Source organism: Pinus tabuliformis, chromosome 2_2 (assembly GCF_031772625.1).
Source record: "Pinus tabuliformis cultivar Carrire ecotype Pingquan chromosome 2_2, CPIR1, whole genome shotgun sequence".
NCBI classification, from domain to species: Eukaryota; Viridiplantae; Streptophyta; class Pinopsida; order Pinales; family Pinaceae; genus Pinus; species Pinus tabuliformis.
In genome coordinates, this window is record NC_142300.1 from 578,540,353 (window position 1) to 578,566,896 (window position 26,544).

Here is a 26,544-nt window from a genome sequence, read left to right on the forward strand (position 1 = left end):
TGCAAAGTCCTGGTCAAACTGTGAAGCAAACTGCTCCACCTCTGCTGAAGCTGCAGTACCCTTCTTCCCCTTGTTCTTCCTCTCAAGACACGTAGTAGCATAGTGTCCCATCTTCTGACATGCCCAACATTTGACTTTGGATATATCCGTATCTTTCTTCTTCTTCTTCTCCTTTCCCTAGCCCATTTGATGAGGCCCCTTTCTTGGCTTTCCCTTCCAGTTTGTTCTCTATCCTTAAGAACATGGCCATGACTGCTGTCCAAAATTTACAAAACCAATAAAATGGAGAAATGAACTTTACAACACATCTTCTTGTTCCAAAATTTCAGTCTATGTGAAATTTCACCTTGCTGTCCCAAAATATTAGTTTGCTGTCCAAAAATTCAGTTTGTTGTTCAAACTATTGTTCGCTGTCCCAAACCACTGTTTGTTGTTCAAACTGCATTTTTTAGCCTGAAGCTCCGATACCATGTTTGAAATTTGATGACTAAAAAAAGTTTCCTGCAATCCCAACTTTTATTAATTTCACCTTAGCACTCCCAATCAGTGAAATGTCCTTTCCCATAAACATACATTCAACATATAGAATTCTGGAAATGAAATTTTCAGATTAAAACCATGGGATTGTCAACACATGTTGAAAATAAATATGGACATAACCAAACCAACAACACACATAAAAATGCACAGATTTTTGGTCAACTTAGACCCAGGCAAAACCCCTTCAATCTTCTCCTGGGAAAACCTATTAGAGAGCTCTTCAAATTTATTTATCTTTCAAGTTCAGGAAAAATACATTTGCAGACAAAACAAAACAACAAGATACAACTTATCTCTTCAGTCCAAAACTCCTTGAAAACCATGCCCACTTTGCCTCGATTTCCATGCCCACTTGACGCTGAAAATATGTACTATACAGATACCACTGTACACACTGTACTGTACAGACTATGTATGGACTGTACGGATTTTCGTACTGTTGTATGGACTATATAGATTTTTTATTTTCTTTCAAAAACTTCTCTTGAATGGCGTGCAACTCACAACATTCAATGTTGTTCGTACTGTACCTTCTGTTGTCTTCTATGCCTTGATTTCAATGCCTAGCTTTGCCCAAAAATCACTTCTTCAACTCGCTCAACAAATTTCTTTTTCAGAACTTTTCTCTAGCTCTCAGCCTCCTTTCTCCAATCTGATCATGAAGAATGAATGCAGTCTCTCAATTCTTTTCCCCTTTTTGTTTCTCTAAATGACTTTTGAGCAACCCTAAGATCTAATGGCTCAAATTCCTTTAGATTAAGGGATGAGAATAAATGTGTTTTTAATTCTCACTTTCTATTTTTTAATTCACCCATTAAATAAAGTACCCACATTGTACTTTATCTAAAGTCACTTTTCACTTTATAATTTAACATTGACTTTACCACTTATAAATGTACTTTCACTTTATAAAGTCACACTTAGGAAAATAATTATTTTGGACACTTTTCCCTAGGTAGAGACTAACCCATGGGAAACCACTTGTCCAAGGTACATTAAAAATCAACAAAACTGCAGCTGTAGATGTTGAAACTAAGTGTTCCAATGAAAAGATCTCGAAAAATTAGGCCCATTAAAAAAACGGCTCTGAAAACAGCTTCCGGATAAAGAAGTTATGGCTTTTTGAAGATAAGCTGTTGAAAATGCCAACAAAGTATGTGAATGTTGGGAAGTAAATGATAATATTATACTTAAAAAAAAATCCCCCCCTTTCCAAACTTAATTTAATTAGCTCACTTTTAAAAAAGATTACTTTATGTGATCCACTTTTATAAATAAGTGAAAGATAAAGTGACTTCAGAATTATAAGTGACTCACTTTTTATAATGGGTGAGAACACTTTTACATAAAGTAACTTTTAAACATAACTAACATGTGTTTTTTGAAAAAGTAACTCAACAAAAAAAAAGACTTGAACCCAAGACCTCTATTCTCATAAAGTAACTTTGAACCAAGTGAGCTAGTTTAAAATGTTAGAAATTTTTGGAAAGGAGGAAGCGGTTTTTTGTTTTGCTCATTGAAGCTTTGGAGTGCGTGCTTGATTTTTTTTGCCTACAAAACAAAAAAAACCACACAACCCAAAAACGAACAAACAAAAGTAATCCAAGCCTTACGGCTTAAAGTTAGATTTGGCCGGAATCTAAATATTTTCCTAAATGTTTCTGATTTTTCGAGATCACACTAAGGTGCAACAGAAAAGAACATATGCATAAGAAAGATCCTTTCTTTTTGTTTTTGGTTAGCTTAGATCACATTGAGTCGCGGGACAAAGAGCATACGCAGAAATGAAAGGTATAGTTCCGGTAATAAATTTTTTTTAGAGGACTATAAACCGAAATAAACAAAGAGATAAATAACTATAACTACAGATAAAGACTATATACCTCTAGATCTTAAAAATGACGTAGCCAGGGCTACCGGAAACCTTTTCGCAGGAAAAGAAAAGGGTTCCTCACTGGAACAAATGCTCCTAACACAATAGAGTAGTCCTCTCAGCCCGAAAGTGGTAAAAAACAGTAGATCTACGAAACGACAGTCGGATGCAGTTGTACCGGCTTTAGATTTGGATCACCAATGGGTGCGGCCCTTGAATAGATTTGATACCATGTAGGAATTTACAGGATAATTTCCTTAGATAGAACTCCAAAGGAGACCGCTCACAAACAGATCACAGATCAGTACACTAGTATTCTTGACGTGGTTAAAACCCTCAAAGAGGGAAACAATCCACGACATGAGCCAATGTGTCTACTTTAGGCAATTTATTAATGTAAAAAAAATAAAATTTACATAAATTTCTCTCATGAATGGTCACCTAACAAATGGCCCTCCATGCTCTTTAAATAGAGATCATGGGCTAATCGGGTGTTAAGCCACAGATCAAGTGTCGGTAATACCAAGGAGAGAATGAACTGTCGGATCATTTCATGTCTAGAACATATCGTGACTGTCGGATTGTAAGTTACAAAAAGTACATACTAAAGAAACACACTTTACCTAACTATACACTAGACCAAGTATGTGTCGGAATATCCTAACATCATTGTAAAGCAAATATCAGGCTTGGTGTTAACCAGGTACATTAAGGATCCAATTATTAGCCTGCACATTGTGGGATCCACCAAATCTGAATTTGAAGCGGAATCACTCAACTTCTTTAGATTTGACGTCATAGGTCGTCAGTCCATCATGTCGATTCTCTTCAAAATCTGAATAGTGTACTTCCCTAGTCTGAGGAAGATCTCATTTGATCTATACCACACCTCCAATCCCAAGAAATAATGCATCAAGCCAAGATCCTTCATCTCAAACTCTGAGGCCAACCTGCTCTTTTACCCGACGATGAGTCCCTTTGCTCCAGTAAGGAGCATATCACCAACATACAACACCAAGATTAAAATATCATCATCAACAACCATGAAGTAAAGGTCAAGATCCGCAACACTCTTGGTGAAGCCCAAGCTCATCAAGTATCCATCAATTTTCGAATACCATGCCTTGGTTCCTTGTTTGAGTTTGTACAAAGCCTTTGTCAACCTGCAAACATGGGACTCCTACACATGTATCTGAAAGCCCTGAGGTTTCTCTATGTACACTTCCTCCTTAATCACACCATTGATGAACACGGTCTTTACATCCATCTGATGCATCTTCCAACCTATAACGGAAGCAAGAGAAACAATGGTCCTAATAGAAGTGTAATTGGTGACTGGAGTAAACGTTTCCCCATAGTCTAGTTCGTCTTTTTGGGAGAAACCTTTTGCCACGAACCTTGTCTTGTACTTCTCGATGCTGCCATCTAGTGCATGCTTGATCTTATAGATTCACTTGGAAGTCACCACAGAATTTCCCTTTGGTCTCAGAACTATCTCCCATGCATCATTTTTCATGATGGACTAATACTCCTCCAACACGGCTTCCCTCCAAACCTATTGGCCCACTGCCTCTTCATAACTGGATGGTTCAGAATCAATGATGTGGCTGATCGGTGTGATATAGCTTGAGAACGTCTGTGGTTGTCTACTCTCCCCGAAGGTACCTTTGGGAGTTGCATGCCCCTATGCATCATGCAAAGTATCACGAAGCCATGTTGGCCTCTTTCTGGTCACTACAACATCTTTAGGCATGTCCACTAGCTCTATTGGCTATACTGACTCCTTGTGATAGTCTGAAGGATGGTCAACTGGAATAGAGGGACCTGTCCTTGTATCCTTCAGAGCCTCTTTCTCTTAACTACCAATCTCCATGTGAGACTCTTTGGACCTCCTGAAAGCTACCTCCTCATCAAAAGTAACATCTCGACTAACCTCAATTTGACATTGTTTTAAAATGTAGATCCTGTAAGCCTCCAAAGTCTCATTGTATCCCACAAAGTACTCCTTTCTAAAAGGTTCTAACTTCTTCCTCTTCTCCTTGGGCATGTGGATATATATTAGACGACCAAAAATCCTCAAATGGCTGACCTTTGGCTTCACTATTGTGAATGCCTCCTAAAGAGTTTTGTCCTCCAATATTCGGTAAGGACTCTTGTTCTAAACATAAACAACTGTGTTGGATGCCTCTACCCATAAGAACATGGGTAGATCTTGATCATGAATCATCGCCTTCATTGCTTCCACAATGGACTTGTTCTTCCTTTTCGGAACCCCATTCTGCTGAGTGTTGTAAGGAACCATCCACTCCCTCTTGATCCCTGCTTCCTTGCAAAAATCATAAAATTCCCTAGAAGTATACTCTCTTCCATTATCTGATCTTAAAAATTTGATCTTCCTTTCTGTCAGGTTCTCCACCTAAGCCTTGAACTCTTGGAACTTGCAGAAAACCTCTTCCTTGGTCTTCATGAAGTAGATCCAAGTCTTTCGGGAGAAATCATCAGTGAATGTCACATGGTAGAAGTAGCCAACCAAAGATGATATTGTCATCGGTCTAGATACATCTAAATGTACAAGATCCAATATTCCCTTGGATCTACTATCACTGCCCAAAAAAGATCCCTTGGCATTCTTGCTAAGTGCACAGCCCCTGCAAACACCATCGTGCTCTACCTAAAGCTTTAAAAGACTTGTAAACATCTTCCTCAATGTTGACAAATCCCTGCAATGTAGGTGAGCAAATTTCCAATGCCATAAGTCACATAAGCCGATATTGTCATGTACCAATGCCTAGGTTGTATAGTCCTCTTTCGAATACCAATCACTTCTATTGAGTCTATGCTCGAACCCTTAGGCCATATAAGAACCTGACCATCAACTAATGCAACTCTATAACCTCTATTCGCCAATGTTGAGATAGATATTAGATTCTTCTTCAATCCTGGTACAAACAAAACATCTCTCATATGTGGATAATCTTCGGACTCCAGTTGAAACGAAGCTGACCCAACTCCTTTCACTGCATACTTGGCATTATCTCCAAGTTCCACTTGCAATGTTGAATCCCTCTTTGTCAAATCTCTGAGAGAATCTCGAAAACCAGTCATGTGCCTAGAAGCACCACTGTCCACCAACAAACATCACTGCTATTGGTAATAGAGAGCCTGAAAGTGTGGAGACAAAGAAGAATTCCTTTGACTTCTTTTGTGGTGAATGCTCATCATCATCATGATCAACATTGACTGCTGATGCATGCAACTTTTCCTTCCTTTTCTTTTAAGGACAGTGTGTAAAGTTTTGTAGATCTTCTATGCTAAGAGCAATTTCACTTTTCTCACAGCAATCATACAAGTAGATAAGCAAAATGCAGATAGAACATATAAGCAGATCTTATAGAAGACAAATCAGAAACAAGAAAAATGTATGTGTTCGTTTCGGCGGTCAACAGGATGCTTCAACCAGCAAAGTCTCCTTTGGTCAGCCAGCCCAGCATGTGTCACAACAACCCTCCTGGTAGTTCGTACTTTTAGGATGAGAGAGGAAGATGTGAGTTGTGTTGTGTTCAAATTATCTCCAACTTTTCCTGTATATATATCCATCAATGAGGGTGTGTGACACATCTGTTGGGCATGTGAGCCTACATTACAAAACTGGCTGACCTTGCACATATAATTTATTAAGAATAATAAATTCAAAATATAAGTTCTGCTCATCGGATTAAGACTATTTTTATATGGATTTTACACCTCTCAGAAAGAGGAATCTAACAAAAATATTAGCCTCTTAATCTGAGCATCAAAACATGGAGTTTGGACCTAGTTGTCCAATTTTAACACTCCCTCTCAACTAGGGAGAACTCCATCTATTAGTGCAATTAACATCGTGAGTCATCCCGTCGAAACTTGCTTTGCTGGCTTCTTTATTTCAGAACAGAAGTGGGTCAGTCACAAAGACATCATTCCCCGACTGACATAATCAGTCCAGAGGTCCCAGACCTCACAAATCTTGATCCCAGATCAAGTGGTTGGACCATGCCATCCTAGATAGAGAGTACGGCAATCTCTGATGCGTCCATCAGTCTTTGCTAATAGTCTCTAGCTTTTCCACACCTCATTGGCCAAATGAGAGGTACTTCCCATGAGCCCTGAGCTCAATGGGTAGGATGCATACGGGGCACAGATTAAATGAGTGGCGAACTAGCTCAATAATCACAAGGGTGGGGCAGAAGCATTATGAGTGCTTATAGCTCCGAGAAGCTATCCCCAAAGCCCCCCAGAGCTCCCAGAGCTCATCGTCCAACAGGACCCATATCATAGGGTCTTTCCACGACACCAAGACTCTCACGGAAGGTTAGGAACTTGACCTTCCCCAGGGGCTTAGTGAGAGTATCTGCGACCTGCTCATCAGTTCCTATATGATCGAGCCTTACGGCGCCTCGCTGTACCATATCCCGGATAAAGTGGTACCTGATATCAATATGCTTGGATCGGTCGTGGAACACAGGATTCTCAGTCATACGAATCCCACTCTGATTATCACAGAGTATTACAGTGGTATCTAGCACATGTTGGAACAGCTCACTAAAGAGCTTCCTCAACCAAACTGCTTCACACCAGGCCATACTAGCAGCAATGTATTCGGCCTCCGCGGTGCTCAAAGCCACCGACTTCTGCTTCCTGCTCATCCATGAGATCGAAGCAGAACCAAGATTGAAACAACATCCAGATGTGCTCTTACGATCCACCACACTGCCAGCCCAATCGGCATCAGTATATCCCCGGAGTATCACACTCCCGGCAGTGTATCTCAGCCCATGGTTTATCGTGCCCCGAAGATATCTCAAAAGATTCTTGGCACCAACCCAGTGAAAATGATGAGGCTCAACCATCTGTTGACTCAAAGTATTCACTGCAAAACATATGTCCGGACGGGTGTTCACTAAGAACATCAAAGCTCCTATGAGTTGACGATACTCAGTAGGATTGGCCAAGATAGGCCCTGCAGTGCTGCCACTCAACTTCTTAAAGTTGAGTTCCATTGGTGTTGACACGGACTTACAGTCCACCATCCCAAATCTTTCCAGAAGCTTCACAATATACTTTCCTTGAGAAAGGAGAATCTCTCCAGGTCTCTGCCAGACCTCCAGGCCTAGGAAATAGTGCATCAGTCCTAGGTCTTTCATCTCGAACTCAGCAGCAAGCTCCCTCTTACATTGATGAATGAGAGGGTCATCACCTGTCAGGAAGAGGTCGTCCACATACAACACTAGAATGAGAGGCTTTCCATCCTCAACCTTAAAGTAAAGGTTTGGATCAGCATTGCTTCGAGTGAAGCCCAGCTTCATCAAGTAACTATCCATCCTCTCATACCAAGCTCTGGGTGCTTGCTTTAACCCATAGAGGGCTTTCATCAACCTGCAGACATAAGTGTCTCGATCTTGAACTTCAAATCCCAGAGGTTGTTCTACATACACCTCTTCCTTTATTGCACCATGCAGAAAAGCGGTCTTGACATCCATCTGATGAAGACTCCATCCTTGCGTAGCAGCAAGGGCTATGATGGATCGGATGGTGGTATATCGAGCCACAGGTGCAAATATATCGTCATAGTCAATTCCTTCCTTTTGAGAGAAGCCACGGGCAACAAATCTTGCCTTAAACTTTTCCGCACTCCCATCAGATCCATGTTTAATCTTGTAGAGCCATTTAGCGGTGACAACAGATTTGTCCTTCGGTCTCGGGACCACATCCCAGACATCATTCTTCATAATAGCCTCATATTCTTCATGCATAGCATCCTTCCAGACTTGATGCTTGATGGCTTCCTCAAAAGATCCAGGTTCAGATTGTATAATAGTACTCATGGCAGCTAGATACCCTTGGTATCTACACGGCTTCTTACTTTCTCGGAATGTTCCCCTTGGGGCAGCATGACCCTCAGCATCTTCGAGGGTGTCCCTGAGCCATGATGGCCTCTTTCCTAGAGAAGGGGAAGGATCAAGAGGGTCCATTGGCCCTTCAACATCAGGCATAGTCTCATCCTGGGGTTCTTCCAAATTTCCAGGTCTTTCTTCATGGTTTTCTTCAGATCTAGGAAGATCTACTACTTTCTTCAGGGAAGCATCTTCGTCAAAAGTGACATCATGGCTTATCTCTACTTCCCTTTGACCAGATACATAGACTTTATATGCCTTAGAAGTCTCACTGTAGCCCACAAACATTCCTTTCTTCCTAGTAGCATCCAACTTACTTCTCTTTTCTTTCGGCACATGAAAATAGACAGGACATCCAAAAATTCTAAAATGTGAGACATCAGGTTTCTTACCAGAGAAAACCTCTTCGGGAGTTTTGGAGTCCAAAGCGGAATGAGGGCATCGGTTTTGAATGTACACAACAGTATTTGCAGCTTCTCCCCACAGAAACTTTGGAAGACCCTGGTCACATAGCATGGCACGGGCAGCTTCCACAATAGTCCTATTCTTGCGTTCAGCAACACCATTCTGCTCAGGAGTATATGCAGTGGTAGTCTCCCTCTTAATGCCAGCTTCTCTGCAAAAGTCTTTGAACTCATTTGACTCATATTCAGTGCCATTGTCAGTCCTCAAAATCTTGATCTTCTTTCCGGTCATATTTTCCACCAAGGCTTTGAAGGTACGGAACCACATGAAAGCCTCATCCTTCTTCTTCAAGAAGTATATCCAGGTTTTGCGAGAGAAGTCATCAGTAAATGTCATATAGTAAGAGCATCCCCCCAGGGATGTTACAGGCAACATACCGGAAAGATCAGAATGGACCAGATGCAATATCTCAGATGTCTTTGTGACACTTGAGGGGAAAGGTCCCCTGGTATGTTTTCCTTCAGCACAGCCCTTACATACACCTTTATGATTATTTCCAAAATCAGGCATCCTTGTCACCACCTTCCTTGCTTCGGGAAGAGCCTTGTAATGAAGGTGTCCAAATCTTCGGTGCCATAGTTCGGTTTGACGGATAGTATCACAAGTCATAGCTCCCAACGGACTCGCTTCAACTGATACTTATCATCGCGCTGCATCTCGTCCTTATATTGCCCCATGCTGCTGTCCAGGTCCATGATCTTTCTCAGACTAATGTGCATCATTATCATGCTGCTGCCCCTGCTAATGTATCATACTACTGCCCATGCACATGATCTCATAGTGCTGCCCACCATGCTGTTGCCTCTGCCTTCTAGTTGCTTCATCATGCTGCAACAATGCATCATCATGCTTCTCATGATCTCATACATCATGATGTCCATGATCTACATCACACTGGCAGTCTTTGCTATATGATGAGTTGCCTCTACGAAAAGTTCTGGGCATAAGAAATAAGTGCCTTATGAAACAACGTATCATGTTGAACTGCGTGTATGACTCTTCATAACTGTATAAACCCTTTATTAACAGCGTGTTAATAAGTCTTTATCAAAACTGCGGCTCACCTTAGTTACGTGGCACCCTTGCACTTAACTGCGGCCTTGCCTTTCCATCATTGCGGCTTTCTGCGGCTTGATTGTGGCTCTCTCCATATCACAACAGCTGTGGTTACCCTTTATGACAACGGCTTCTTATATCACTATGGCTACCATGTGGACAGCGGCTAAGTGCTCCAGTTGTGCGTGTATAGACTACGTTCCACATATGACTGCGGCTCTTCGTAGCTGCGTTGCTTTTGACATGCGTTCTTCTGCGTATACATGACATCGTTGAGTTTCCACGACCGTTATACTGCGTATACATAACATCGTATGAATGTTTCCGTCATTTCACAGTGTTGACCATGGCTGCGTTATTCTGCGAACTTCTGTCCACGTGACAGTCAACCAGCAATTCTGCGTAATACTGCAGATCTTCTGTCCACGCGGCAGCCTGCTAATAAACTGCACCGGTTCTTTACGTTACACTGTATAACGCTGTTCATGGAACAACCCTCTGATGGAACGCTTCACCGTTATCATAACCCGACAGCCCGCTATCGGCCTTCAATTTTTGCGCTGTTTATTCGACCGCACCAGCGTTCGTATAAACCTGCGTATGTACCATTTCCCACATGTCAGCCCACTGACTTAACCACGTGACAACCTTTTGCCAACCTTGCTGTATGAATCTACGCGCTGTTCATTCAAGCGTTCAGCGCTCTCATAAACCTGCGCATTTCTACACCGAGACTGTTACTCGAATTCCGAATTCCAGTCGTAAAACTCGTTCAACAACCAACTGCATGTATATAAACTCCTGCGCGTTTACATATATATACAATCGCTGTCCGAACACTATAAGCTTGAACAACTTGTCATATATCTCTGCGCAATTATCGAACCCCTCGCTAATTCAGCACCTTCGCATATACAAACCGCTGTCCAGATCGCACCAACCCGACAACCACCGACTGTATATAATTTCCTGTGCTTTGACCGAAGAGCGGGTCTCCCCCTTGTCCCCCAGAGCTCTTTAACCTTTACATAGTTATATACTCCAGCAATTACCCGAGTTCTAGTTGATTAACCAAGACCACCGACTGTATAATCCTCTGCGCTGTCACCTGCACAATATTATACCAGCCTACCGTCTGCGTGTTTCTGCTCACCGATTACCTTCGCTAGATATCAGACTTCTGCATTAGTTACAGCGCATTCAACTCTGCAACACACCCGAGCCGTGCGCATTAGAACTGCGCCATCTTCTGCTGGAAATCCGAGCGATGATCTTCGATGATCGAATGCTATAGATAGAGTTTGTCTTCACCTCAGCTCCGATACCATGTAAAGTTTTGTAGATGTTCTATGCTAAGAGCAATTTCACTTTTCTCACAGCAATCATACAAGTAGATAAGCAAAATGCAGATAGAACATATAAGCAGATCTTACAGAAGACAAATCAGAAACAAGAAAAATGTATGTGTTCGTTTCGGCGGTCAACAGGATGCTTCAACCAGCAAAGTCTCCTTTGGTCAGCCAGCCCAGCATCTGTCACAACAACCCTCCTGGTAGTTCATACTTTTAGGATGAGAGAGGAAGATGTGAGTTGTGTTGTGTTCAAATTCTCTCCAACTTTTCCTGTATATATATCCATCAATGAGGGTGTGTGACACATCTGTTGGGCATGTGAGCCTACATTACAAAACTGGCTGACCTTGCACATATAATTTATTAAGAATAATAAATTCAAAATATAAGTTCTGCTCATCGGATTAAGACTATTTTTATATGGATTTTACACCTCTCAGAAAGAGGAATCCAACAAAAATATTAGCCTCTTAATCTGAGCATCAGAACATGGAGTTTGGACCTAGTTGTCCAATTTTAACACAGTGGGAGGTATAATGATAATTTATGACAATTGAAGTGCTTGATCTTTGACATATCCTTATTCTTCTGATTTTGAACTAGAGTTGGTCTTCTATTTGTATTTCTTTTATCAAAGTTTAAAAAATTTGTTCTTCCTTTTGCTTTCCTTGCATGAGTTGCAAGGGCTTGAGATTCTTCATCCTAAGGTCTTTGCAAGCTGTACCTGGACAACAATCTAGTCTCCTCTTGGGCACAATCTTTCCATAGCTTATCAAACTTTGGAAGCTTATCTCGTGCACAAATTCGCTGAACAAATGGATCCCATGAGGAAGGAAATCCATTGAGAGTCATTGCAACAAGTTTTGCATCATCAATGGATCTCTGATGGCTCTAAATTCATCTCTCAATTGAGAGACTCTCATAAGATAAGAGACAACATAATCTAATCTAGACATCGTGACACTACGGGGTTGATGTCTCAAGGTAAGTTTCCTGCTATGGTTGCTACTCTCGTACAATCCCACCAAAGCATCATATACTTCTTTGGTAGTCTTCATCTCAGCAACATGTGGAATCAAGTGATCCTTTATGGGATCTATGAAGATTCTCTTAGCATTGGCTTCATTCTTCTTATACTAGACTTTCTCCTCAACTCTCTCTAGCTCTGGAATGACTTCCTTCACATAATCCTGAAGCTCATTTTCTTCTAAGGCAAGGAGTATCCTAGTCTTCCAAGATTTGAAATTGGTGGCACCTTCCACCCTGTTTTTTACTCTGAGACTTGGCACCATTTTGACATGAGACCTAAAATCCAACCAAGTTGTTGAATATTGGTCTTTTAGGCCATCTTTAATGGTTGATCTTTCAACAAATCTTTGATACCATGTTGAAATTCTAAAGCATGTGCAATAGAGTAGAATGTTCTGCTAGATAATTACTCTGTAATGATTTTCCATATAGTATTTTATGCCAATGTTATCATTGAATTATTAAACTTAGAAAATCTCAACAGTACACAATAAAATACATAGAAAGATCGCGGTAGCGGAAACAATAAAGATCATAGAAAGATAACCATGCACAATAGAGACAATAATTTTACCCTGGGAAGCCCAACCTTGGGAGGAAACCCAACAATCTTTTTTTGAGGAGAAATTGTCTTTCAACAAGGTTGACAAATCATATATTTGTCTAGAAATCTGTGCCAATATACAAGTCAAAATGCTAGTCAAACCTGGTCAAATAGCATCAAGTCAACATTGGTCAAAGTTTCAAACCAATCAAAATACTCATAAGTTAGCACTGGTTAAAGTGTCAGCTTGCTATCAAATTTGGCCTTGCGGTCAAATCTGAATGTGTGGCCTGTAGTCAGCTTGTGGTCAAACCCACATGTTTGGCCTCCAAAATTTACAATGTATATCAATTATGCCAAGGCTCATGAAACCTTAAAGGTAGCCCAAGTTAAAGAAAGGAAAACTAGGGCTTCCCTCTTAGGAAAACAACTAGGGAAAGAAAATTTAAGGATCAAATTGAAGTGGATGCCCACCAAAATGATAGATTTAGTGGCAAATACTACCCTCATGATGTTTAGGCTCTCCAACCACCAAAATTCCTCTTGCCTAGGGATTTGCACCAAGCCCTAGTTTCCTAACTTAGCCTTGAAAGGGCCGATTTTGAGAAAGATAAAATGTGGAGAAAATTTAAGAATGATTACCAAGATTGTTAGGTCCTTATAATACTAGTGATTACCCCATTACTATTGTAGTTGTATCTCTTATTAATATTGTTGTGCCCCTATTGTCCCCATATTGTTATTACTGTGCCCCATAGAATCCCTCTATTGTTATTTTTGTGCCTTTATATTAGTATTGTTAGGTCGGCTGGGTTATATTGTGACTCCTTAGACTCCTATATATAGAAAGGAGGTTTTGTCATTTGAATAATCAAAGAATCATTCATTTGTGTAATGTAAAGGAGGTTGCCCCCTCGAAGACGCTGAATTCTAAGGCATTGATCTATCTTTTCTATCTTTTTGTGAGCTGGTTTCATAACATTTGGTATCAGAGCTTTGAATTCTAGGGTTTCACTGCTCCAAATAGGTCATCGTGGCATTTGCGCTATAAATTTTTTTTGCGATGTTTCAAACGCTAAAAAAAACCCATTTGGGCTGAAATCGTTCTGAATCGCAGGTCCGAATTTCAGAGCTTTTCGCGCTATATTTGCGGAGATATGATCTGAGGAAGTTGACATTTTTGCAGACTCCCGAATTACATTCCAAACAGATCCTAAGGTCGAAACAGTGACACGTGGCACTTCCTACAAGTTCGCTCTTCTGAAAAGGTCTATAATCAGGTCATCTTGGGAGATTGTGCATAACTCTGCCTTGGAGAATCTAAATTCGATCAAACTGGTGGCATTGGAAAGAGGACACAAAGGGATACTGCAGGTCGCAATTTCAGGACTAGATGATCTGAAATTACAGAGATACATCAGAGGCAATATCAAGCTCCTACAAAGTGAAAAAATGTGTAGATTTTTTTTAAATTTTTGCTTAAGCTTGGTTTGAAAAATTATTTTGAAGGAATTCAAAGGGAATAGTAGAGCATTATTATCGGTAACTGATGCCCCGAGAAAAGAAAATGCAAACACCTAATAAGCAACCCGAAAGCTCTAGCATGATTTATGAAGAAGAGGAAGAAATGCAACATGATATATCAAAATTACGAGACCAAGTGCAACAAATGTCACTCGCACAAGAAGTAATAGAATCTAAGATGGATGGTTTAAAGAAAGATGTAGAAGCTAAGATGAATGACGTGGAAGCTAAGATGGACAATTTGAAGATAGATTTGAAGACAGGCATGGCAGATTTGAAGACATATTTAACAAATTTTCTACAAGAAATACTTACTAATGGTGAAAGGGTAGTAAAGGAAACTCATGATGAGAACAAAAGAAATGTTAATCATGATTTCATAGACTCTAATGTTGGATCGAAGACTCACCATATTCCAAAAATCGCTATGAGGAAGTTTGATGGCAAGGATCCTGCAACATGGATATTACAGATGGAGCAATTTTTCGATCTCAATAATGTGCAAAGCACACAAAAGGTACATATTGCAACTTTATATTTGGAACCAAATCAGTTTGTATGGTATCAATGGCTTTGCTCTCGTAAACAAATTATCACTTGGGCAATTTTTACGCAAGAATTGACAGCACATTATGATGATACAAAAAGCAACACTTTTTTTAGCTAATTGATAAGTCTCAAACAAAAGGGTTCAATAATGGAGCACATTGAGGAGTTCCAAAAATTTAACATAAGGGTAAAAAATATTCCAGAGGAGCATAGGATTGATGTGTTCATAGGGACTTTAAAAGATAATATCCAACATGATGTTCGCCTTTGGGAGCCTGATTCATTAGAGAAGGCATTCAGATTAGCAAGAAAAATGGAAAGCAAAATTATGGCAACTAGGAAGCATACCACTCACAAATATAAAGATGGAAGTGTTGTTGCCCCTAGCCTTCCACAACCTATAAGGTTGACACCACAACAATTGGAAGAAAAAAGAGCAAAAGGGCTTTGTTATAGTTGTGATAGCAAATACGCTAAAGGTCATAAGTGTGTTCAGAAGAAATTATTCTACATAGATTGTGAAGAGGGAGAAGAAAATGAGCAAGAAAGGTCAAAAGAAGAGGATATACTCCAGGAACAAAGCCTAGATAAAGAAGAAATGAATCCGACCATATCTGGTAATGCATTTGCTGGAATTACCACTCAAACCATCAAGATAGAAGGACAAATCAAGAAGAAAAAGGTAATAGTGTTGATTGATTTAGGAAGTACCTACAATTTTATTCATTATAAGATAGCAAAAGAATTGAATTGCTTCCTATATCCAGCACCCGAGTGTCAAGTGATGGTTGCAAATAGAGGAACGATAAATTGCTCTGGAAAGTGCCATAATATCAAGCTATCCATAGGAGAATATGTATTGACTAGCCCAATGCTTTCCATTCCAATGGGAGGTGTTGATGTTGTACTAGGAGTCCAATGGCTACAAGCCTCGGGTACAATAGCTTTTAATTTTCAAGAACTTTTCATGAAATTTTCTGCGAAAGGAAAGGAAGTTGAATAAGGGGTATTGCAGGGAAACCGGGAAAGATAATAAGCTCTAACGGTATGACAAAGCTTCTAAAAAAGGAACAAAAAGGTGTAATTGTACAATTATGTTCGCTAGATGTTTCCACATCGAAATCATCTATTTCTCCAGATCTCCAAAAAGTCTTGGACAATCATTCCAAAGTATTTGAGACTCCCAATGGTCTCCCACCTATTCGTGATCATGATCATGCTATTCATCTGATTCTAAGAAGTGTTCCTCCAAACATCAGGCCGTACAGATATCCCTATGCCCAAAAGAGTGAAATTGAACGTATGGTTGCAGAAATGCTAGAGGCGGGTATAATTCAATCTAGTCAAAGTTCTTTCTCTGCTCTAGTAGTGTTGGTGCACAAGAAGGATGGATCATGGCGCATGTGTTCAGATTATAGGGAGCTCAACAAGCTCACTATTAAAGATAAGTTTCCCATTCCTGTCATTGATGAATTACTGGATGAATTGCATGGATCGATTTACTTCACCAAGTTGGATCTTCATTTAGGATATCATCAAATCAGAATGAAGATTGAAGACATTCCGAAAACAACATTTAGAACTCATGAGAGTCTTTATGAATTTTTGGTCATGCCTTTTGGCCTTACCAATGCACCTTCTACATTTCAAGGTTTGATGAATTCCATTTTCAAACCCTTAGAAAATTTGTGTTAGTATCTTTTGATGATATACTAATCTACAGCAAGTCTTGGAAGGATCGTGTTGAACATGTTGACAGGGTGCTACAACTATTGGAGGAGAAACAATTATATGCAAAAAGATCCAAATGTTTCTTTGGAGTACAAGAGGTGGAATATCTGGATCATATTGTATCTCATGAAGGAGTTAAGGTAGACCCTAGCAAAATTAAAGCCATTAAGGAATGGAAAATCCCCACATCCATAAAGCATCTGCGAGGATTTCTCGGGTTGACAGGTTATTGTCGCAAATTTGTTAAGAATTATGGGAGAATAACAGCACCTCTAACAACATTATTGAAGAAAGATGCATTTTCATGGACTCCAGAAGCAACAAAGGCCTTCGAACATCTTAAAGAGGCAATGTGCCAAGCACCGGTTTTAGCTACACCGGACTTCACAAAAACTTTTATTGTGGAATGTGATGCTTCAGGAAATGGAATTGGTGTTGTTTTAATGCAAGATGAAAGACCCATTGCTTTTGAAAGTCGTCCAATCAAGGGGAAGTTTTTACACAAAGCTATTTATGAGAAGGAAATGTTGGCAATACTACAGGCACTTAAGAAATGGTGACCCTACCTAATGGGAAGACACTTCAAGGTAAAAACGGATCATGATAGCCTTAAATACTTTTTAGAACAAAGATTATCCTCTAAAGAGCAACAAAAGTGGGTCACAAAGATGTTGGGTTATGACTTGGAAATCATATACAAAAAAGGGAAGCAAAATGTGTGGCAGATGCACTCTCAAGAAAGGATGAGGATGTGGAAGCATTGTTGTGTGCCATTTCTATTATCCAACCAGATTGGATAAACGAAGTAAGGGACGAATGGAAGAATGATGAAGAAGTGTGGGCACTTATTCGAAAGTTACAACAAGATTCCAGTACATCTGATACATTTAGCTGGCAAAATGATTCGTTATGGTACAAAGATCGCTTATACCTCTGTAAGAATTCCCAACTCAAACAAAAGATTCTTATGGAATTGCACACTTCTCCTTTAGGAGGGCACTCAGGATTTTTAAAAACTTACCACAGGGTTAAGAAGGAATTTTTTTGGGATGGCCTTAAATCGGATATTCAAAAGTTTGTGGCGGAATGTTTGGTTTGCCAAAAAAATAAAGTTGAAACAATTAAGACCCCGAGTCTATTACAACCTTTATCCATTCCAAGCCAACGTTGGGAGGAGGTTTCAATGGATTTTATCACAGGTTTACCCAAGTCTGAGGGAAAGAGTGTCATCATGGTGGTAGTTGACAGACTTACCAAGAATGCTCACTTTTGTGCATTATCACATCCATTTAAAGCCAGTACAGTTTTTACTGCATTTATGGAAACAATTCAAAAGCTACATGGAAACCCAAAGATTATTGTAAGTGACAGAGATCCCATTTTCACTGGAAATTTTTGGACAGAATTATTTTCTTGTCTTGGTACTTAGTTAGCTCATAGCTCATCTTATCATCCTCAATTTGATGGGCAAATTGAGATAGTAAACAAATGTTTGGAAAGATATCTTCGTTGCTTTGTATCTGATAAACAGACACAATGGGTCAAATGGTTGCCTCTGGCTGAATGGTGGTATAACACTTCTTTCCATACAGCAACAAAAATGACCCCATTTATGACACTATGGATATCAGCCACCATCCATCACATCATATTTAAGAGAAAATTCTAAGGTTCAAGCAGTGGAACATCACATCGAGCATCAACAACAAGTCCTCCAACTCTTAAAGGATAACCTCGTGTTGGCGCATAATAGAATGAAACAACAAGCAGATCAACATCGCAGCGAAAGAAGTTTTGATGTAGGTCATTGGGTATTCCTACGACTACAACCATATAAACAAATGTCCATCAAGCAAGCTAAGAAGGATAATAAATTATCACCAAAGTACTATGGTCCGTACAAGGTGTTGCAAAAGATTGGTACTATGGCATACAAATTAGAGCTTCCTGCAGCTTTTCGAGTGCACCCAGTTTTCCATGTTTCATGTTTAAAGAAGCTTATAGGCGACAAGCTCCCAGTTCAAACAATATTGCCAGAATTTGACGAGGAAGGAAAAATTATATTGGAACTGGAAGCAGTCACAGAAACAAGAACTCGATAGCTACGAAATCAATCAATTTCGGAGTATCTCATCAAGTGGAAGAACTTATCCTCTGAAGATTCCACATGGGAGGATGAGAATTTTATACAGAAGCATCTAGAAGTACTCAAGCGTTGAGGACAACACTTTTTTGAAGGAGAAGGGCATGTTAGGTCCCTATAATACTAGTGATTACCCCATTACTATTGTATTTGTATTCCTTATTAATATTGTTGTGCCCCTATTATTCCCATATTGTTATTATTGTGCCCCATAGAATCCCTCTATTGTTATTTTTGTGCCTTTATATTATTATTTTTAGTTCAGCTGAGTTATATTGTGACTCTTTAGACTCCTATATATAGAAAGGAGGTTTTGTCATTTGAATTATCAAAGAATCATTCATTTGTGTAATGTAAAGGAGGTTGCCCCCTCGAAGAGGTTGAATTCTAAGGCGTTGATCTATCTTTTCTATCTTTTTGTGAGTTGGTTTCATAACAAAGAAGTTGGATTAGTTCCTTGTCTTTTGGGAATATGGAATCTAGGATGATAAAAGGTAGCCAAACTTGTTCCTGAAGAGGCTGAAATTTGATGCCCTATTAATCAAATTTCTAGCATTTACTCAATGGAAAAACATAATTTTACAGGAGAGCTACTAAGAGTTCACCTCTAGGACAACTCATTACATGTTATGTATGAGTAATGCATGCCATATGCATCTAGATAGCAATTCAAAGTTGATTTTCAATAAATTAGGGCACAATTAACATAACTTAGAATCAATAATCCATACATTAGATATTCAACAATAAGTTACATTTACGAGATAACATACAATATTTCCATCCATTAGACCAAAGAATATCCAAAATCAACTCCAAACATGAAAATGCATCCAAAGATCTCCAAACATCCACAAAAGAGCAAGTGTGAGTTCCTCTAAGGAGGCCGAAATTCCAAGAAGTGATCATGATGAGAGGTCAAATGAAATGATCTCTAATATATACATATCCTGCTAATGTCTAATTTAGCCTACAAGCCCCAAAAATCATAAAATAATGGGCAAAAACTAGCCAAGGTCACAGGCCGACCTTGTAGCCAATGTAAAAACAAGATACCATCAACAGGGTCAAAATGTTTTTTAGGGCGTGCGTTGAGCTCCTCTAGTGCCATGATGAGTGTAGGGAGCTCCTAAAATATGGGTCTAGGGGTTGGCCCCTAAATCTGTCTGTAAATCATCCTGTAGCTCCCAAATGTGGTTTTGGGGCACAAACTGGGTCTCATGGGTCTCCAAGTGATAAATAAGCTTGTATCTTCTCCAACGTTAAGGGCATTGAAGGTGGTGCTAGCCCTCCCATATTGCAAAGCATGAGACAAACCTCATTTTGGCACTAGATCAACTTGCCACACCATGTATACTACTAAGCCGACTAGGGGCATACTGGTTCAGGTGCATCATCCCATGAATAATGAGGCAAATGTAGGAATGTTGTGGGTGTTGAAGGTGCCCATGGCTATGAATGAAGCTCTATAATTGTTCGAAGTCCCATGGCTCTCAATGCATCACCTGTGGGTGTCAAGACTCAATAGGCCCCTCTAAAGGATGTGGACCCCAATTAAGTTGTCTAGACCTATAGATGAAACCACCTACCAATTACACACAATATCCAGTGCTGCAACTTTTATCATCAGGGACATTAGTCATTATTGCATCTAAGTGAACCAAGCTTGAAAGAAATGGGCATAATAACACTTCATATGTGGCTTCTCTTCCAAAATTGGGGCTTTAGTCACATAATGGTCTTACCTCCCTTGGTAGGAGTGATTAATAGATGATCCTATTAGGTGTTTCCAACCCCCAAAGGGAAGTGACAAGTCTTTGGTCCCCCCTTCAATCGATAGGTGCCATGTGAATAATCATAGAACGAAGGGGGGTGGTGTAACTAAGGTTCTAAATATTTATTTATTTTTTCTCGTTTCTTTGTTGGGTTTTTTTTTGGAGTTCTATTGCGGGATAGTTATTAGGTCAATCACAAGTGACATGATCAATCATAGGATCGTAAAAGGATTGGATATGGATTTGGCACCGGATTTAATGGAGGCCTAGGAAACTTATGAAAATAGACTTGCAACAGGAAGGATGTAATAGAAAAAGGGATAAAGATTATAGAGAACATCGATCACATGGGAAAGGGAAAGAGAGTGAAATACTCCTTGGAATTAATCTTTATGATTTAAAGAAATACAATACAATCATTCTTTATCAGTGTTATGTTGGGAGATGTTTTTAAAGGGTAGGGGACATGCTCCTTGTGCTTCCCACACACCTAGGATGTGAGTACTTCAAGGGGGGGGGCAAGTCCCCTTTTGGTGCGATGCAAGGAAACACAATAGGGAGTGCCCCCTTCAAAAAATGATATGCTCCCACACTCTTTTTATCAAAGTTTGTTGTTTTGAAACCCCACTCCCCGCTGATCATTGGTAAATATTAAACTCATAAAATTAAAAGTTGATATTCTCCTTTATCTTTCCTTTTCTATCATTTTGCTCAGTTTTCTAACATTACCATTAATTGTTCCATGATGTTTTAGAATGGTTCCAATGTCATTGGACTTTGCATGGAGAAAGTGGGATTTCATATCCTGTAAGTGTTCAGCAGACTTACAATTTTTCAGGACTTCAGGACTGGCAGGATTGTAGTGTTTCCATTGGATTCTATCATGTATGAGGGTATGGGCTTGACATATAATCAAGATCACCAAGCCTTCTATAAACTGTGATGTTAGTGGTGTTGATTGTTGAAGTCCCCTGTCATGGTTTTAGCAAAATATTCAAGCCAAAATCACTTATTGGGCATGCAAATCTTTTTCTACCATATTTTAAGCTTGGATTAGGCAGTTTCATCAAAATTGGACAGTGTTGATTGATGTCACATGAGGATCAAGGTAGAAGCAAAGGCTAGATGAGAAGGCAGAGAGTGACACTGATAACGAGGATCCCAATATAAGCTGTGGTTTGATAATATGTAGCTATCTATTGTAGTATGATGCTTTTGGAGTCTAGAGGCTATTTAGAGTTGCAACATTTATGTATTCCATTTCAAATATGTATTGTGATTCACACTCAGCGACATTTTTCTATTTTTATCTTAATATTTAATGGTGTGTACATATGTAAACTTCGCATATATACCATTAAATTTTGCATATTCTAATCTATTTTTTAGTAGACAGATTCACCTATTGGTTTTGGTTCAATACCGGTTGGACAATCCACTGGTTTTGATTTTTGTAACTTTGGTTATCTGTAATGATGAATGTTATTGACTCATTCTTATGTATAAGATTTCAATGAATTATGTTTCAGTTTTCATATATTTTAACTTTTAGTAATTAATATTTCAAGCAAAGTCCCGATGTCGGAGACCTTGACATTCCCTAGAACTTGGGGGGTGCTTCCCACACACCCCAAATGTGTTTACCTGCTCCTTTGCCCCTGCATCCCAGAAGCTAGATGGAACGTTATTCTCTATATATGAACAATGTATATGAAAACCATGGAGGACAATGATTATAATGCAGATTCTTCTAAGTGCTTGGCATTTTGTTGTCGAAGGAGGAAATTAGGAATTCTCCATCTTTCCTTTGAAACAGGAATATGCTGTAGAATCTTGAAGTAAGTTCAATCCACACAGAGGGCTCTTGATAAGAAGAATGGGGTGAAATGCGGCAAGAAGTGGGTAGCTTTAAAGGAGAAATTATCTGGCCATCATGTTACCGTAATGACAACAATATTTGAACGTTTCAACATATACAGAGTCCATTATTAACATTTTGGGTTGGTTTTGGTCATAGAAAAAATCATAATTTAAGTAATCATAGTTTTATGATAACATGCGTCTGCTGCTACTGCCAATTCACCCCTAGGCTGTTTGAACTAATAAGTTAATATCACTTAATTTTGTTATAAGGAAACTAGCTTCCGCTTCCTTTTTAATCTTTTTGTAATTATTCGTATTCTGTTAATACAATTTTCTTCCATTTTTAAGATAAATTTTTCTACTACTAACAATATTTTCAATTACAGGAGGAAAAACTTAGGGACAAGCCAGGTTATGAACATCTAAAAGAATCTTTGCACATCTTGATTGAGGCTGAATTACCTGCCAATATAATTGATGCTAAGCTGAAACAAGCTCGTGATATCATAGGAGACATGCTGAAGCCTGTGGTAGGAGTGATTGTCTTTCAAACTCGTAATTTCTTTAGCAGTTTCTCTAATTATTGATTTCTGTTACTGTCATTTCTCAATCTATACTGATTCAATTTTCCAGGATGAGTCTCAGGACTATTTCAAGAAGCAACAACTAAGAGAATTAGCCTTGTTGAATGGTACATTAAGAGAAGAAAGTCCTCGTATGAGCGGAAGTGTTTCTCCTTTCAGCAACAGTGGAATGAAGCGTGCAAAAACAGGGCGTTAGTGGGTAAGATGTGCTTACAATATAAAATTTCATTATGGTCCTTGAAGCATTTTCACAGAGCCTGCAAAGCCTGCTGGGTTGGATATTGTAGCTTATGGAAGATGGGAGTCGATGAATCAAAGAACAGTCAATTCAAGGATGTGGAACTGCTTACTATTCTAATGTGGAATTAAGTTCATCTCATGCTGTGTTGATCATATAACAGAAATCGTTCAAGACAGTTAAATGACGGTTGAATCTGGTACTGTCATTAAGTTTTGACACATTTTGTATTTATGCATTGTAAATCTTCTGTAGCGGCTGGAATATTTTAGGTAAATCTGTGTACCATGAGCTGATGTTTGAGTACCGAGTTTCCGAATTTTTTCTTTTCAGTAAAACTGTCTACTAATGCCGTCCAGGCTTTTAGTAATTAAGTATTTTAGTCAGTTTGATGACAGGTGGTCTGTTGCATAAGTCATCCTTCTAAACCTTCTGATCGTGACCTGGAGCTTTACACTGCGCTTGTCTGGTTTTGACTTTTCACATTCATTCCATTTTTTGATGAAGTACACATCTAGTACTTGGATTTTCATTCAAAGATTGATTTGTAGCTATTTTTTATAATAGAGCCAACAATTCTTTTCATGTCTTTATATGATTTTTTGCAGTCAACAATGTCATTTATAATATTGTTGTACCAACACAAATGTCGGGAAAGGAATACACATATAGTACTTGGCTTTTCATTCAAAGAATGGCTTGTAGCCACCTATTATCGTAGAACCAACAATTATTTTCATGTCTTCACATGAATTCTTGCAGTCGACAATCTCATTTATAATATTGTCATCCGAACGCAAGTGTCGGGAAAGGATATGGAAGTCGAAACATGGATTGCATGTAAATAAGTATTTATGTGGAGGTTTGAGAGGGAAAATTTTATTTTATAATATCTGTTGCGTGATACAGTTATTTATTTATTTATTTCTAGCAGTTAATATTAGAAGTGTTTAGTTAGGTTCTTTTAGTTTACTGCTGACGATTAGTCGCATTTGGTAGAGCTCCTTTTATGGTCCTTAAGGTATGCGTTTCATTGTATGACACTTGAACAATATGTTACTTAATTGAATGCTTGCACTTGTATCTATTTAATTTATGTGATATTCATTACATCTTAAATATTGATGATATTAAATTCATCCACAATGCACTCTTTGTGAATTTGTTTCAAGTGAATGAGTGCTCAGTATTGATAAAACTTTTATTACAGTGATGATTATCATCTCAAGAAGTTTTGGTAGAGGATAACTAACTAGAACTTCCAGTTTATTGTGTCCAGAAACTTCTTGTTATATCACGAGTAAAGTAACTCCAATATTTCTTAAAATTGCTCACTTCCAGATGACTCATAGGTTAGTAACTTTGTTTTCAGCAGAAGAAATTCTTACATCAACTTGGCTCTTCATTCATTTACATGTGATAAATGGCTAAAACACTTGCCCGTTCTATACAAATAATGGCAACCTGGAGTCATGCCAATCCTTTGAGCATACGTTTTACTGAATTTATGGTATTTGTCTGTAGTGGATGAAGTTACTGATTTTTTGTGAGAAGGAAACAAACCCAAAATTTGGATTGTATCTCCTCACGATATTCTGGAAAGCTAAGTCGTCAATGATATGTGCTCTGATCCTTTGGTAGTATATAATATTTAAGAAATTTTTTTCTTAGTTTCTCATCATATTATATTATTTCAATAGTTTAAATGTCGTCCTATCAGTTTAGAGATTGGTTCATCTTGATTCAGCATTTTGAAATGTTGATTGCAAATTGTGCTTTCCACCTGTATTAATATTGTTTTGATCCTCCGCAGGCCGAATTTGTTATAAGGAGATGTAATTTTGTTTGGTTGTAAGGAAATTGTAGACACTTTGGAAATTCACTAACATTGACATGGCTTTAATGCAGTGTTGAAAATCACTGTCACCATTGGGACACCTTATAGCAAATATTTCTTAGTTGTAATGAATCTGAATGCCTGTTTGTTGTTACATGGTACAAGTTGGTTTGCATGGAAGCTTGGGGCAACTTTAACATACAAACCAGGAATTAATTCCTTGTTGACTTGTACATCTGCCAAAAGTCGGAGGATCTATGGTTTGTGTAAATGGTGTGCATCTCGGTGGCTTGATCACTGCACAGTTGCCTCTTTTAATATGTTGAAATATATTTAATAAGAATATATAACTATAATGATAATGCATGGCTTATTAATGAGAGATTGGATCTACTTGAGCCTTTTTATTCAAACCTGTCTCCCGACTATTTGATAAGCAGTTTGGCAAAGGTGTAGTGCTTTGCTTTTCGTTTCCCTCAAATTAACATTTCTTGTTATAAACAATAAGATTGCAGAGTGCTGAAATCATAAAATATGCACTCTAGCTTTTCTGTCTCAACATATGTATCACTCGCATATATCTTTCTTTTCAATGATTTTCTTGTAAGACTCGCATATATCTTTCCTTTCAATGATTTTCTTTACTTCTTACCAGGTTGTGTGCATAATAAAGTAGTAGAAACGTGTCCACTGTGAGATTGCCTTAGCTCATATAACTGCAGAGATATTTGCACAATAATTTATATCTGTGCAATATTTGTGTAGTCTAGAGATGAAGCTGCATTTTTATGACTAACTTTCAATCTGCTTTGAGTATTTTCAGATATTTATTATATTTAAAATTTGCATGTCTAACCAATGTCTTTAATTTTCATGTCTAGCCAATGTTTTTTAATTATCCCTTGAACCTTATGGCATTTTCACCTAACAAAAGTAATTTGATGCTCATAACTCCTCAAAAAAGGTAGTGATATGGTTGATAATATCACCCCACCCAGTAATATAGTCATTAGAGCCTTTGGTCTTGGGGAGAAGGTTCCAAATCTTAGAGATAACATTAACACAACTTGGGTGTTGCACATGGGATATATTGAAAAGAAATTTTATTTTTTGAATACACATTTGATTAGCTCCCCAAGAAAGGGAAAATATGATAGATTGTTGATTAGAGTAGGTTATGTCTCTAATCAATTGCACTAACAAACCCCATTGACAATTAATTTGAAAAATGTTCTATTTTGATGACATGGTTCTATCTAGCTCTTCAAAGTCCTCTTTCTACCTTTGCAAAAGCTGAACCATGTATACTAAAGCTTGGAGGAATCATTCTCCTTTAATTTACTGGGGGGTCATTAAGGGGTCAACTCGACCTTGAGTTCATTTTAGGGAATGGCTTGCCCTTTAGGCAATTCTCACATGCAACAAACCCTCACTGTGATGGGTTTCCACCATGTTAAACTCCCCGCAAACAAGCCAATGTGCCTCAAGAGTTGGAGCATTTGAGGAGTATT

General features: G+C 38.7%; 1 protein-coding gene across 2 annotated transcripts in view; it reads left to right on the top strand.

Annotated features, from left to right (window-relative positions):
* The window catches only part of LOC149193987 (KH domain-containing protein At3g08620-like), a 119,309-nt gene extending 95,520 nt beyond the window's left edge, over window positions 1-23,789 (top strand). For both annotated transcript variants that reach the window (XM_089404968.1, XM_089404967.1), the window contains exons 6-7: window positions 22,761-22,904; window positions 23,008-23,789. In XM_089404968.1, the coding sequence (XP_089261094.1) occupies window positions 22,761-22,904; window positions 23,008-23,154 (291 nt within the window). In that variant the 3' untranslated portion in view covers window positions 23,155-23,789. The remainder of the gene's footprint in view (window positions 1-22,760; window positions 22,905-23,007) is intronic.
* The last annotated feature ends 2,755 nt before the right edge of the window (window positions 23,790-26,544 follow it).